This window comes from Panicum virgatum, chromosome 2N (assembly GCF_016808335.1).
Source record: "Panicum virgatum strain AP13 chromosome 2N, P.virgatum_v5, whole genome shotgun sequence".
Classification (NCBI taxonomy): Eukaryota; Viridiplantae; Streptophyta; class Magnoliopsida; order Poales; family Poaceae; genus Panicum; species Panicum virgatum.
This window is the reverse complement of record NC_053146.1, coordinates 10,769,502-10,785,316: the sequence shown is the minus strand read 5'-3', so window position 1 is coordinate 10,785,316 and position 15,815 is coordinate 10,769,502. Positions and strand designations below refer to the sequence as shown.

Below are 15,815 nucleotides of genomic sequence, written 5' to 3'. Positions count from 1 at the left end.
GGGCTTTGCTAAGACACTATGCCCATTAAGGAGGTTTATGCTCTACTACTGTTCCGGAAACTTTAGCGGACTACTTCTTATTAGAAAATCTTTGTAAAGGCCTCGTAGCGTCCCTATGCTATCACACCTCGAAAGTGTGGTATTGTGCCTAGCTAGCACAGCATGGTTGGGTCCAAAGTTCTTCTGAACTTTTATGCGACTTGTGGGTAAAGTGTACAACTTCTGCAGAGTGTTTAAAACTGATATATCAGCCGTGCTCACGGTCAAGAGCGGCCTGGATCCTCACATGATTAATTTTAAATAAAGATGGATTTAAATCACATTCTGGTTATTTCTGTGGCCTTGCTAAGTACCAACCATAAGTGTACTCACCCTTGCTAACCGCTGCTCAGAAGAAGGAGGTGTGAAGTCTGCTGAAGATGATGATGAATTCTAGGCGTACGCAACCCCCAGTCGATTGTCTGTGAAGTTTGGAGCCTCCATTTCCAGGATAAGCTATTAACTCTGATAGTCTTTTAACTGTTCTCTCTTTTCGTGATACTGTTGCTGATTATTCACTGATGAAGTCACTGTATGTATGAAACTTGATCCTGGCATATATATAGTTATGCATTCAGTTTTGTTCTTAAAATCGGGTGTGACACCACACTGTGCGAGCGAAGTAGGCCAGGGAGACGTTGAGCGTGGCATAGTATGCTAGCAGGCTGGACACACTCGCGGATGCGGCGACACATCACCTGACGCCACACGCGGGGATGAGGGGCATCATGGAAGGAGGGACGGTGGCGCTAGCGCCGTCGGGTTTGCCGCCATGGCCTCGTCTCGTGCATGGCGGCTGGGAGCGGCGGCGGCACCAGAGGAGGAGCGCGGCGCCGCCGCCGAGGAGGAGACAAAGCGGGTGTGCCTGCTCCTCGACGATGCGCCGGCCTTCCGTGCTAACACGGGCCCCATCGCCACGGACCTGGGCACAGGGTTCTATGGCACCACCGCCACCGTCAGCGGTGGTCTTGTGCTCGAGGTCGCGTTGTACTCTGCGTGCGTTAGATTATTCGGGTTTCGGATTATCCGTCTGGTTCCGAGTATCTACAAGTTTTAGTTTTAGGTATGAATTCTCATCCGAATAGAAATTCAGGGTTGGTTCGGATTTTAGTTTCGGGTTTTGGTTTTAGGTGCTGAGACACTTCATCCCGACCCGACCTGCTGCCATCCCTGCTTACGATGCTTCAGTTTTTCAGAGCCCCATCCTGCCATCCCTGACCAGTTACAGGCTTTACAGCGGCGGTTGGACGAGTAAATGGGAGCCGTGACGTCACCAGTGACGCGAAACGAACTGCCGTTGGCGCGAAGCGGACGCACCATTTTCTCCAGGACAAGTCTGTTGCGACGCATACGGAGTGAGTACCCCACTACAGGACACACGCATGAAGCTAAGCTGCCTCCAATGATTTGATTTCCATTACATCTTCTGATTGGTACTCTACTCCAGCAGCCCAGCCTCTGTCTGCGCGGATCGAGCAGGAGCTCAGTGGGCAGCGGCGCTCCCCGGCCAAGCATGGACGCGGCACACACGGCGATGGCCGGGGGCCGGGAGCCTCGGCGACGGCGCGCGCTGGTGTTCCCGCTGCCGTTCCAGGGCCACATCGACCCGATGATGCACCTGGCCGGCGCGCCCCACGCGCGGGGCCTCGCCGTCACCGTCCTCCACACGCGCTTCAACGCGCTGCACCCCACGCGCCACCCGGAGTTCTGCTTCGTCGAGGTCCCCGACGGCATGCCCGCCGACGTCGCCGCCGCGGGCCGGATCATCGACGTCATCCTCGCCATGAACACCGCCATGGAGGCATCGCCCGCGCCCGTGCGGGCCGCCCTGGTGTCCGCGATGCTCGCGGGCGGTGACGAGGAGGCCGGGGCCGCCGCGTGCCTCTTCATCGACGGCAACGTCCTCGCCGTGCAGCGGGTCGCCCGTTCCGTCAAGATTAAGTTTAAAATTCTGATCTGAACTCGGCGTTTCGGCCTGTACGTGCTCCAGAGTCAAACCTGGACACGCCGGTGCCGGAGCTGCCGCCGCTGCGGGTGAGGGACCTGTTGGGGATTGGACCTTCGGATAGGCTTCCACCCTCGGAAATGCTCCCTAACTCGTTTGCAGGGCTCCAACGAAGGAAGGCGAGCATACCCGAAGAGCGACGGTCGCTCCCGAGATCGCCCAGGCCAGGGAGCTCACCTTCGGGTGCCCGAAAGTGACGAATGGTCGCTCAAAAACACAAGCTTAAAGACCTTCCAAGTATAATGTTTTGCTAGAATTGTTTTTACCTACCAAGCTCCACATAAGCCTTCCACTTTTATATATGAGTAGAATAGGTTGAAAACAATCTAATGTAGGCTTTAGCGACTTGATGAGATGAGTATTTCCATGATCTTTTGCAAGAAGAACCTCGCTTATGTTTGATATGCATTCTTTTAAAAACTCTTCACGATGAAACAAGGTAAATGTTTGAAGTTCGCTTAAGTTTGAGAGCATTGCATTTATTTATTATTGTGGCTTGTTCTTTAATTGCTAGTCTATCTTCCATAATGAAAAAGTAGCCGGTCACAACATGAACTTAAATGCTAAATACTTGAGAGAGCAATATGTCTTGTTATGTATGACTAAGTGCAGAGAGGACATTGATGGGCAACGCTGATTTCTTTATAAGCAAAGTTCCTGTACTTCCTCGAGGACGAGCAAGGTTTAAGCATGGGGGAATGTTGGCGCTCCTTAAGTACCCCTTTTATCCCTTGTTTATCCTTGATAATGACATGAATTTAATATCAAAATCACTAACCGTCCTAACCCCGGCCTAATTATTGGTCATTTTCACATATGCACATATATTTTGGAGCAACTTCGTTTTTGCATGTTTTTGGCCTATTTTGGAGCATGAAATGACGAGGCCCGTGATCGAGCGCTAACACGAAGAAAGACGAAGGCCAAAGCCCAAAGGGAGGACCAAAGCCTATGTTGATTCGAAGCCCATTCATGCACATCCATCCTCCAAAAGAGCCCAAAGGACCAAGCCCACGAAGATGAGATCAAGATACTTCAGGATTAAGTAAAGCAAATGAAGATTTAAGGAAGGATTCCATATCCTATCCTTTCCTCGAAGATATCTCCAAGATAACAATGTCCAAATGGGTGCAATCGTGAAGGACAGAAACTCTAGAAGATGCGAGGAGTCTACACGCCAAAAATGAGACCGAGGCGAGCCCGAAAAGGGGTAGGCCGGCCGGCCTAGGCCCATGGGGCCGGCCGGCCCAGCCCTTTTCTGAGGCGGTTTGCCTTCCCCTTCGACCGGTGGCTTCCTCGGCTTATAAATAGCTCGCACCTTATTCAACTTGGGGCATCCATCCAACCAGAACTCGACGAAAACCTAGGGCCAAGACCGGAGGGAGACGACGGTCGTCGCAAGTCTTCGAAGTTGTTTAGGAGATGGCTTAAGCCATCCCTAGCCGCCATGGCCTCCCTGCGTGGTTGTGTCATGGTGGAGTTCATGAGCTAGTTGGAGTCGTCAATGGTGTATACGCGGTGGTGGCGATCCAAACGAATCTATTATGTGAGTAATGTCTTCATGTCATCCGATCTATTTAGCGATCATGTCTCTCCTCTTTCGATTTCGTTCTTGTTTTGGGTGCACTTATTCCTAGATCTATTCTCGAGATAGATTGCATGGGGTGTTCTTGTAGCTATGGTGGCTAGGCGTTCATACCGGATCTACCCAAAGGGGGTTCGACTTGCTTCAGGGTATCCCGTTGAAAAGGGGGGCGTCGTGACAGGCCGTCTCCACAGAGTAGGTTGGGTATCGAGGGATTGGTTTGGAGGTTTTGATTTAAAGAGGCTTTGGATGAGATGCATGTTGAGCTTACTCGTTTAGCTAGAACTACAACTAGAATGCATGTGATAGGTTTAGTCATGCCTTCGGTCATGCTTTATCCTTACCGATGTTCATGGATGAGATCAACCTTCGTATATCACTCATATCTATCAAAGGTTTACCTTTTATATGCAATTAATGCTTCATGTTAGGATAGATCCGTTAGATTAGATGGAAAACCCTAGTAAGTTCATTGTCGATCCACGGATTGATAAACCTTGGGGGAATACTCTAAGGGAAAAGCTACCACGAACCGTGCGCTTGCGGTATACAAATCGGGGGGGCGTTAGTGAACGTCAACAGACGCCCAGCACATAGTCAAGACATGCCAAGCATGCAAAATGATGGGCCCGAAGTCCTCAAAACCTTTGGAGCCAACCCAGCTAATACCTCCGACCTGGCCCCTGCAAAGATGGGGAATTGATCTCGTTGGACCCTTACCCACCGCTCAAGGCAATTACAAGTACGCAGCAGTTGCTGTCGAGTACTTCACAAAGTGGATCGAAGCCAAGCCCCTAATCAACATCACATCACAAATAATTAGAAAATTCTTCTGGCAAAACATCATCTGCAGGTTTGGGGTCCCACGGGAAATCACCGTCGATAACGACAAACAGTTTGATTCACAACTCTTCAGAGAGTTCTGTCACAGTGTGGGCACAAAGGCAATCTTTGCTTCGGTTTACCACCCGCAATCAAATGGGGCCGTCGAAAGAGCCAACGGCATCATCTTCGGCAGCATCAAAAAATGTCTGTTCGATCAGAAAAAGGGCAAATGGGCAGATGAACTACCGAAGGTCATCTGGTCCCACAACACTTCATAATCAAGAACAACGAAGTTCACACCATTCAGGCTACTCTATGGTGCCGAAGCAATCACACCAGAGGAGCTTAAAAACTGAAGCCTAAGGGTGACTCACCAAGTTGAGGCCATACCATCGATCGACAAGGATCTTATGGAACTAGATATCCTTCAAGCTTCGGAGAACCTTGTGAAGTATCAACAAGAAACCACGAAGTGGAGAGACAAAAAGGTCGTGAAAAAGAACATCACAGTCGGGGACTGGGTCCTAAAAAGAAAGCCAAACACCGAAACCTCCGGCAAGCTCCACTCAAAATGGGAAGGGCCATTCCTAGTAATCAAGAGCAACAGGCTAGGGTCATATCACCTGTCCGACGCCGAAGGCAATGAGCTGCAGCATCCTTGGAATGCAGGCAGCCTTAAAAAGTAATACATATAAGTATGTAAAAAGGCCGCATCGCAAAACTATAAGCGATTGCGGACCTTCGCAGATATTTTCAGTTCTTTTTACATTGTAAAAGGGCCGTACTCTTTTCCTCACAGGGGGAAACTCCACACCGGAGGTGAGGTTTTTGACGAGGCGGACCCATTGTAAACTATCTCAATGCAATGAATTTCCCCCAAACAAAGTATCACCTTCACCCAAGCAGCCCAAATGGCAAGCTTCGGCCAGCATCTACATGTTGCATAAAACAGTAAGTTAGCAAAGTATGCAGAATCCGCAAACTTTGCATACTTATCAAACGAACGCCAAGGGGCTTCGACCTTTCAAAAAGTCCGAACCAAAAAACCTTCGGCACAAAAGGTACAATAAGTGCAAAACGAACGCCAAGGGGCTTCGACCTTTCAAAAGGTTCGAACCAAACAACTTTCGGCACAAAAGGTACAATAAGTGCAAAACGAACGCCAAGGGGCTTCGACCTTTCAAAAGGTCCGAACCAAAAAACCTTCGGCACAAAAGGCACAATAAGTGCAAAACGAACGCCAAGGGGCTTCGACATTTCAAAAGGTCCGAACCAAAAAACCTTCAGCACAAAAGGCACAATACGTGCAAAACGAACGCCAAGGGGCTTCGACCTTTCAAAAAGTCCGAACAAAAAAACCTTCGGCACAAAAGGCACAATACGTGCAAAACAAACGCCAAGGGGCTTCGACCTTTCAAAAGGTCCGAACCAAACAACCTTCGGCACAAAAGGCACCATAAGTGCAAAACGAACGCCAAGGGGCTTCGACCTTTCAAAAGGTCCGAACCAAAAAACCTTCGGCACAAAAGAAATAAAAAGTGCAAAACACACGCCAAGGGGCCTCGACCTTTCAAAAGGTCCAAACCAAAAATACCCTCGGAAGAATTCGAAAGATCGATGCCAGAAAGGGGGGAGACGTTTTTCCATCTGAACCCTCGGCACCAATCACTCAATCTACCCTAAACAAAAAGAACAAAACCCCTCGAAGACAACAGCGCACAAGAAAGGGGGGAGACATTTTTCCCCAAAATACAAAATTTCCGCGCGTTGCCTCGTTATTAAACAAACTATCTATCGAGGTTCCACTAAGAAAGAAACCCCCTTTTTTATTTCATAGACTGCCTCCGGGCGACGACTCGTTAGGAAGGGGGGAGACGTTTTTCCAAGAAACACAACCCTAACGAGCGTCACCTCGGACGACAACAACTTACTTCTCGAAGGACACGTCCAGCATCCAACAAAAGCTGACCAATTTTTACCGAAGGGAATTTGCCCCTGCAAAAAGCAACCTCCGAAAAGATCCCCTGGGACAACACGCTGGCAAGGGGGGAGACGTTTTTCTCCAAAAACAAAATTCCCGCGTGTCGCCCAGTCCTACATCACCTAACAAACCTCCGGGAGGAATATACCAGAAAGGGGGGAGACGTTTTTCTTGACCCCTCGCACAACCCACAACAAGTCACCTCGAAGGACGCACAAAATAGAGCACCCCGAAGGATGCACACAACAAGGCAACTCGGAGGATGCACAAAACACAGCACCTCGAAGGATGCATATAACAAGGCACCTCGACGGACACACACATCAAAACACCCCGAAGTATGCACATGCGTAAAGCACCTCAAAGGATGCACAAAACACAGCACCTCGAAGGATGCACATAACAAGGCACCTCGACGGATGTACACATCAAAACACCTCGAAGGATGCATTCAAAAAGTCATCTCGAAGGATGCCCGCAGAAAGGCATCTCGAAGGATGCACACACAGAGGAAGCCCGAAGGACGCGCAATAAGAAGCCCCGGGAAAGGCAATCGCGAGAATAACATACACGTCGAGAAGCGTCGCGAAGGTCACATTCGGACGAAAAAGAAAAAGAGGTTACAATGAATCACGATCGGACCAGCATAAGTATTCTGCAACGCTGCATCCGGGACGAGCAAGGCTGAAAGCCTCCCAGCTCATCAATACCTTAGCGTTGTTAGCGTCCTGCAGCATGGGAATATTTACAAACAAATTCTAAAGCCCCCAAAACAAATCCCTACAAGCTAATCTTTACACCTGAGCCCTCGGCGATCCGTCCGCGTCGCGTCCCGAAGGAGACCTGCTGGCCTTGGGCGTACCACCGACCCCAGAAGGTTGATCAGGATTTAATTCCTGCACAAATAACAAAATTTTACCACAGGAAAGCAAAAAACCAAAAAATGCAGAGCCAGCCAAAAGAAAAGCTTACCCCTGTCGTAGCAGCCGCAAGGGTCCGAACAGCGACCTTGCCCGAAGGTTCCCATAAACGCTCGAAGTATGCAATCTTGACATCATGTATCTTGTTAACCTCTTCGGACAAACTCTCGTAGGGGACGTACTGAAAGCCCCCTTCGAGCTTAGAGAGGTCGACGGCGCCAGTGCGGAGAAGGTTCCCTACAAGCCCCTCGAAGGAGACAGACGCCGCGTTATCGTTCGCAACGCTCATCACCTCCCCGAGCCCCTCAAACTCCGACAGCAACCAGTCCAGAAGCTTTAGGAAAACCTGAGAACCCTCGGCTGGCTCAGGCAAAGGCAGAGGCTCTGCTCCGAGAGCAGCAAGAGCCTTCTTGTACTCTTGGTACACTACCTCGGCTCACGAAGCGACCTTAGCGAAGACTTGCTCGAGCTCACCCACTTTAGCGTGAACCTTCTCCAATTCGGTGATCCTTCCCTTAAGGGCAGCCTTCTCATTCGCGTCCCTCTCCACAGTCTTCCGAAGGCTCTCTAGAACCCTCTCATTGTCCGAAGCAGTTGCCTCTAGCTTCGAACACTTGGCCTTCATTTGCTTGTTTTCGTCCTTCAGAGCGAGAACCTCCGCCTCAGCCCGCCGCAGTTTGTCCGCTAGACTCAATCTCTCAGTGGCACTCTTGACCCGAAGGTCCGCATCCGCCTTGGCCTTCTGCATCAAAATACGGCTGGCCTGGCAAGCTTCTTGCTCAAGTCAGCAATGATGAAGGCAGCATCGGAGGTGGATGTTTCTGCCACGCCTGCATTAAACTCTGAATCAAACACAAAATCACCTTCGGGGACACCAAAAATTGAACAAAAGCTAAATGCAATCAGGCCCCGCCTTACCCTTTTCAGGAGGGAGAATCCCGGTCGTGCCAGGCCCGTGCATCACGGCCAAAAGCTGCTGCATCGACGCAGACACAACTGCAAAGACAACAAAAAGGGGGCCCTCAGGTCTCAAACAAACCAAGTGCCCACGCAAAACAAAATAACGAAGCTTACCGGGTTCGTCGAAGTTCAACCCCTCCAGCATCTCCAGCTCTTTGTCCGCAGGTGGAGCCGAGGACCCACCCGGGATATCCCCGCACCTAAGAGAGAGTAGCGTCTCACCAACTAAAACCTCCCCCTCCTCGATGCCAGCCGAAGGGGTAGGAATGGCGACCGCCGACACCGGCGCCGGAGCCTTCGGAGCACCGGCCGCAGGCCCTGTGGGTCTCGACTCAGCCGGCTTCGGAAGGTCCGAAGGCTTGGCGCCAGTCTTAACGAGACTCTGGATCCTCCGGCATTTTGTTATACCTTCGTGGGGACAATAAAGGTTAATCAGTGCCCTCGCCACCTCAACCCGATGACCGGAACCAAAAAGCATGGTCCCGTACTCATCGCTAAGATCATAACGGGATCTAAAAAGCCTCCCTTCGGGAACTACAATCTCCCCGCCCACCGTCCCCATGAGCTCTTTCATAAAGAAGGGCGTACCACTATCTCCCGAAGAAACCTCCTCGTCTCGCGCCTTCCTCTTAGCGCTCTCAGCCCTCGCAACCGAAGCCTTCGAGCTCGAAGGTTTCCTCCCCCTTCCGCGACCCCGACCACCACCCCCGCCACCTTCGCCAGAAGTCCCCACCTTCTCTTTTTTAGCCTTGCCCTTGGACTTCTTCGACGCCACCTCGGAGCCAACATTGCCCGGAGACGTCATCCTCGGAACCGCACCCGCAGGTACCGGCCGAAGGCCGTACTCCACGCCCATCTCTGCCAAACATCTGTTCAAACGAAGGTTCCTCTTGTAAATCTCGACCAAGAAAAGATATTCCTTCCTGTTCCAAGGCCCCAAGACCTCCGAGGCCTGCTGCTCCAACTCGGCAACAATCACCTCATCGCTCGAACCCTCGGGCCTCCGAAGCCCAAAAACTGGAGAGGTCAAGTCATACTCCATCCCAGCAAAATGCTTTCGCTCGAACCCTCGAGGAGCCCAACCAGCGGACAAAGGCCAAATCCCCGCGGCCAAAAACTCTTCCACCACATCTCTACCGCCGCAAACCTGGCAAGCTGTCATGAAGGCTTCCACACACGGCTTAAAGCCCGGCGCACGCTTGTTGTACGCAGGTTGATAAGTGTGATCGAACGCTCGATATCCGAAGCTAACAGATACTTCTCCTCACTCGAACCCTCGGGATCCGGAAAACCAATTTTGGCATAAAACCAGTACCCCAGCCAGTTCCCCTCCGATTTGTTTCTCTGGGTTGCGGCAAGCACAACCTTCGTCAAGCCTGTCTTCTTGTTGGACTTGCGAGGAACGAAGGTGCAACACCCATTTTGCACCTCACTCTCTTCATCATCATCATCCACAAAAACCTTCCGAGGCTGACAGTGCAACTGAAACAGCCTACAAAAGGCATCAACGGACACCCCACCACCGAACGTCCTCGCAACCCACAAAAATTTTGACAACGCTGCTATCCCGTTCGGGGTGAAATGGGGAAGCTTTACGTTGAATGGCTCTAGTAGCTTCGGAACTACAGGATCCATCGGAATGCGCAACCCAGCGGTAAAAAAATCCTTAAAAACAACCACCTTTCCGGTCTGAGGCACCGGGAAAACCTCTGGGCCAGGAGGGCAACACACCCCCTCGGGAAAATATCCTTTCGAAACATAGAAATCGATCGTACTCTGGGAGACGACAGATGGCTCGAAGAGCAAGGTCTTACGCTTCTCAGGACCCATCAGGTCGGAAACACTTGTTGAAACCCCTGACAGACTTTCGCTGGCCTATTCTTATTAGACTGCTGAACGCGAAGCCTCGGATCCTTCGGGGTGTTCAACGGGATCAGAGTCTGCGCGGAGAATCGCCCTCTTAATAAATGCCATATCTACATAAAACGAAGAAAGGCAAATTAGGAAAAAGGGTTCAAACGAACCTTCGATCAACCTCGTTGTTTGCTTAGTGCGAGCCATGAACCGCTATTCTACTTACACCGAGAAATACGAGCAGCTTGATCAAGCACGAAGCGGAACCTTCGGAAGAAACACTTTATAGCAGAAAGCGTCGAAGGTAAGCAAAGCTCAATAGGGCACAGGTTTTACCCCCCCCCCCCCCCTCCGCTTATACGGAAGAAACACTTTATAGCAGAAAGCGTCGAAGGTAAGCAAAGCTCAAGAGGGCACAGGTTTTACCCCCCCCCCCCTCCGCTTATATAGGCGGGGGAAAGCAATAGTACCAATGGTAAAATCGAGGAGTCGTCCGCCCAAGCGACACAATCGGAGTCTGACACGTGCACAACTAAAACCGACCGTTGCAGCCGACGGCTCGGGAGACGTTTTTCCTCAGGAGCTTCCCGAAGGTTACACACAATCTTCTTCTTTAACGTGGGTTCGGACCGTCGGCTTCGGACCTCGCCCTCGAGGGGCTACTGTTGGGGATTGGACCTTCGGATAGGCTCCCACCCTCGAAAATGCTCCCTAACTCGTTTGCAGGGCTCCAACGAAGGAAGGCGAGCATACCCGAAGGGCGACGGTCGCTCCCAAGATCGCCCAGGCCAGGGAGCTCACCTTCGGGTGCCCGAAAGTGACGAATGGTCGCTCAGAAACACAAGCTTAAAGACCAAGACTTGCGATGAATGAAGGATCTCACCTTCGGGTGGCCGAAGGAGACGAATGGTCGCTCAGAAACACAAGCTTAAAGACCAAGACCTGTGATGAATGAAGGGTCTCACCTTCGGGTGGCCGAAGGTGACGAATGGTCACTCAGAAGCACAAGCTTAAAGACCAAGACCTGTGATGAGCGAAGGATATCACCTTCGGGTGGCCGAAGGTGACGAATGGTTACTCAGAAGCACAAACTTAAAGATCAGGACCTTCGGGACCAAGGGGGTCGGCTTCGGGAACGAAGGCGACGGCTGATCGCTCGAAGACAGAACCTTCAAGGCCGTGACCTCCGAAGTACCCCGAAGGAAACGAAGACCTTCGTCGGGTGTAAGCGTGCGTGTAAAACATGAATACGTGAGAAGGTCGGATTTGTACACCTCTAACCTTGTAATTTTACCCCGAAACCGGCTGTAAGTGAGCTGTAAATGAGTTGGAAGGGGGCAATTTAGGAAAACCTGGCCGAGGGCTAGGGGTATAAATAGCCCCTCTCTCCACAGTGTAAAGGGTTGAATTTTCTGGTTATTACTGAAGAATTAAGTGTTTACTTTCATTGTCATTTTCATACTGTTCATGCTCCCTGTTTGGACATCTAAGAAGCAAAGATCCCAACAGGATCTCTTCCAATCGCTGGTGAGCAGCCACAACAAGGTCCGCGAGGTCCTCGCCCGGATCACCGAGATCGTGCGCAACTCCTTGGGCGTCGTCATCAACACTCCGAGGCTCTGGAGGCCGCCGAGATGGAGCGGCTTCGCGGTGATCTCGCCGGCGCCGGCCTCCCGCCGTTGCTCGCCGCCGGGCCCCTCCACAAGCTCTCCTCCCGGAGCACCGTGAGCAGCCTGCTGGACCAGGACCGCAGCTGCATGGCGTGGCTCGACGCCCGCGCCCCCGGCTCGGTGCTGTACGTGAGTTTTCGGGAGCCTCGCCGCCATGGATCCCGGCGAGTTCCTGGAGGTGGCCTGGGGCATGGCAGCCAGCGGCCACCCATTCCTTTGGGTCGTCCACCCCAAGCTCGTCCGGGGCTGTGACGGCGTGCAGCTCCCCGACGGATTCGAGGACGCCGTCGCCGGCAGGGGCATGGTGATCCGGTGGGCGCCGCAGCAGGAGGTGCTGGCCCACCCGGCGGTGGGCGGGTTCTGGACCCACTGCGGGTGGAACTCGTCGCTGGAGAGCGTCGGCGAGGGGGTGCCGATGCTCTGCCGACCGGACGCGGTGGACCAGATGATGAACGCGCGGTACGTGCAGGAGGTCTGGGGCGTGGGGTTCGAGCTGGAAGGCGAGCTCGAGAGGGGGAGGGTCAGGGACGCTGTGAGGAGGTTGATGGAGGGGGAGGCGGCGGCCGAGATGAGGGAGAGGTCCAAGGTGCTCGGCAGGAGAGTAGCAGACTGCTGCTTGGAGACCTCTGGATCTTCTCAGATTGCCATGGACAAGCTGGTCAGCTACATACTGTCTCTGTGAAGTGTGAATCACATGCATGGATGTGTTGGGTTAAACATTCTGGGAGGAGATTAGTGGCTGATATTCTGAGGCCTATTGGATGCATTTAGTCGTTGATGAACAATTCATGCGTAATTCTGATGCTCTCTTGATTTCTCTGGTCGAAGTTTGTCCCCTTGATATAGCAGCTTCTGTTTTGCTTTGTTTTCCTTCAAATAGTTTCAACGTATTCATAGAAAACTTATACATGCACGTGTTGTAATCAGTATCTCAAACTTGAGCTAGGACAGTAGTTGCTATCCTGTCGTTCAATCTCCCCTGTTCGTTGTACATGTTGCTTCACGGGGCAATATTGAGGCCTAGTTACCAAATTTTTTTATGCGCTACAGTGCTTTCTAATGTTTGATCACCAATTACGAGTATTAAATGTGGATAACTAACAAAACCCTTTTTCATAACATCAGGTGAAATCACTAGACGAATCTAATGAACCTAACTATGCAATGATTAGACAATGTCGTGCTACAGTAGACAACCTCTAATGACGAATTAATTATACTTAATACATTCGCTTCATAATTTCCCGTCCATCTGTGTAATTAGCTTTATAATTAGTCTATATTTAATAATCATAATTAGTGTTGAAAAAGGTGTCGAAAATTTTTACCCAAAAAAAATTGATAACTAAACGCGCCCAATACAAGCAGTGGTGGATCTAGCGGGAGAGGGTCGAGCCCCCTACCGCCGTGATTTCCATAGAGCCACTCCCGAGCCCCTACAAATTTGATGAGGAAGAAAAAGAAAAGAAGAGGCGAGAGAAGAAAGAAAAAAAAAGCAGCCCTTTCTGCCAATCATTTCTGCGTTCGCCATTGAGTTGAGTACAAGAGCAATTGACTGTACATAGTGTTCACGTATATTGACCAAGTACTCCCTCCGAATCCACAAGATTATAAGACACAAAAAAGAAATATACGATCTTTTTCGAAGATCCGTCAACCGTTGCCCATTTCTACCTGTGTGGTGGACTCCGGACAGTGGCAGTCACCATTGACCAGACTGTCCAATTCTTAACAATATCCCTGTGGCTGCCGCGAGGGCACGCATCCATCCATGGCTTTACGAAGCTTCCTCCAAGCAGCCATGGAGGGCTCCGTGGAGGATTACTCTATATATGGTCAACTAGCTGCTTAAATATCTGAGGCCATTGATCCATCGTGCTTGCCACTGTTTATTATTATATATAGCAGCTCCAAGCTTTGCAGCCGGAGCACCGAGAGGCACCAGGCGCCGGCGATCGAGAATGGCCGGCGGCGCCGGAGGAGGAGGAGCGGACGGCAGGGGCACCGCCCGCGTCGCGCTGTTCCCGCTGCCGTTCCAGGGCCACATCAGCCCGATGCTGCAGCTGGCCGGCGCGCTCCGCGCTCGGGGGCTCGCCGTCACCGTCCTCCACACGGCGTTCAACGCGCCGGACCCCGCGCGCCACCCGGGCCTCGCCTTCGTCGCGGTGCCCGACGCCATCCCGGAGGCCGCCGCCGCCGCCAACGGCATCGCCAAGATCCTCGCCCTCAACGCCGCCATGGAGGCGTCCGGGCGCGTCCGCGCCGCGCTCGCGTCGCTCATGGCGGCGGAGGGGCAGCCCCGGCTGGCGTGCCTGGTCCTCGACTCCACCCTCCCCGCCGCGCAGAAGGCCGCCGCCGGCCTCGGCCTGCCCACGCTCGTGCTGCACACCGGCAGCGCCGCGTGCTTCCGCCTGTTCAGGTCCTACGACATGCTCCACCACAGGGGCTACCTGCCATCCACAGGTTGGTAACAACTAACAAGAGTACAAGACTTCCTCTGTTTCTACAACGTTTTACACTGAATTTCCCCTAAATAATCCTACACATGGTCACATGGACAAAAACTTGCAAAATCATCTACTTTTTTATACTAGTATAATAAACAAGAACAATTTCACCATGACACTTTCTTACCATGCTAACTAACTCTCTTCATCAATGGCGTCAGAGTCCAACCTAGACATGCCGATAGAGGAGCTGCCACCACTGAAGGTGAGCGACCTGTTCGACCCAAGCAAGCTCCCCAGCAAGGAGATTGGGCAGAAGATCCTGGACCTGGCCACGGAGACCACGACGAGCTCCTCCGGCGCGATCCTCAACACGTCCGAAGCTCTCGAACCCCACGAGCTCAAGTTGATCCGCGACGAGCTCGCCCCCAAAGGCATCCCGCCCTTCGCCGTCGGCCCGCTCCACAAGCTCGCCGCCGGCGACGGCGCCGGCGAGACCACCAGCCTGCTCGAGCAGGACCGCGGCTGCGTCGAGTGGCTGGACGCGCAGGCGCCCGGGTCCGTGCTGTACGTGAGCTTCGGCAGCGTCGCTCGCGTGACCCGGGACGAGTTCTTGGAGGTCGCGTGGGGCCTGGCGAGCAGCGGCAGGCCGTTTCTCTGGGTGGTCCGGCGCGGCCTCGTGCTCGGGGTGGACGAGAGGCCGCCGGAGCTCCCGGAAGGGTTCGGCGCGGCGGCGGCGGGGAGGGGCAGGGTGGTCGAGTGGGCCCCGCAGCAGGAGGTGCTGGCCCACCCGGCGGTGGGCGGCTTCTGGACCCACAGCGGATGGAACTCCACGCTGGAGAGCGTCTACGAGGGGGTGCCGATGCTGTCGAGGCCTCAGTTTGGGGATCAGCTGGCTACCGGAAGGTACGTGGCGGATTCATGGAAGGTTGGGGTTCTGCTGGAGGGTGCGGTGGAGCGAGGGGCGGTCGAGACGGCGATCAGGAAGCTGATGGAAGACGAAGAAGGTGAGGGGGGTGCGATGAGGGGAAGAGCGGGGGCTTTGAAGGAGAAAGTGAGGATGAGCGTTGAGCGTGGTGGGTCTTCTCAGCAGGCCGTTGACAAATTGGTAGATCACATGCTTTCTCTCTGAAAGTTTCCTTTTTTTTCCTAGTTGAGGTAGTAGCATCTGGTATAAGCATTAAGCAGGACCATGATATGGATGTCTGGACTCTGGAGCTGTGATGTGTATGGATGCATGGATCTAGCTGAATAAGTCAACTTTTTTCTACTGGGTTTATAATTGTTTGTTTGCCATTATATTGTGTGTTGTGCTGCTTTATATATATCATGTTCAGTCAGACATGTGCAAAATGAACATTCAACTAAGTATTTTGTAGGGACTCTCAGTAGTTCTTTGAAAGCACAGATGTTTGCGACAGCGACCGGTAAATGAATCCATGAGATCTTGGACCGGAGAGAATCGAGCTCCTTGATATGTTTGATTTTATTGCAGGCGCCTTGATCCATTCAGAATATTCCTATTTTTT

General features: G+C 52.3%; 2 protein-coding genes and 1 pseudogene across 2 annotated transcripts; all 3 read left to right on the top strand.

Annotated features, from left to right (window-relative positions):
• The first annotated feature begins 1,573 nt into the window (after positions 1 to 1,573).
• Positions 1,574 to 1,999, top strand: LOC120662381 (UDP-glycosyltransferase 76C3-like). The gene has a single exon (XM_039941541.1). It carries the CDS (start codon positions 1,574 to 1,576, stop codon positions 1,997 to 1,999), a length of 426 nt encoding a protein of 141 aa, XP_039797475.1.
• Positions 2,000 to 11,120: 9,121 nt separating this feature from the next.
• LOC120662380 lies at positions 11,121 to 12,708 on the top strand (annotated as a pseudogene).
• Positions 12,709 to 13,569: 861 nt separating this feature from the next.
• LOC120658040 (UDP-glycosyltransferase 76C2-like) lies at positions 13,570 to 15,585 on the top strand. Its single transcript, XM_039936245.1, has 2 exons — positions 13,570 to 14,302; positions 14,508 to 15,585. Exons 1-2 carry the CDS (start codon positions 13,801 to 13,803, stop codon positions 15,416 to 15,418), a joined length of 1,413 nt encoding a protein of 470 aa, XP_039792179.1. The 5' UTR covers positions 13,570 to 13,800; the 3' UTR covers positions 15,419 to 15,585.
• The last annotated feature ends 230 nt before the right edge of the window (positions 15,586 to 15,815 follow it).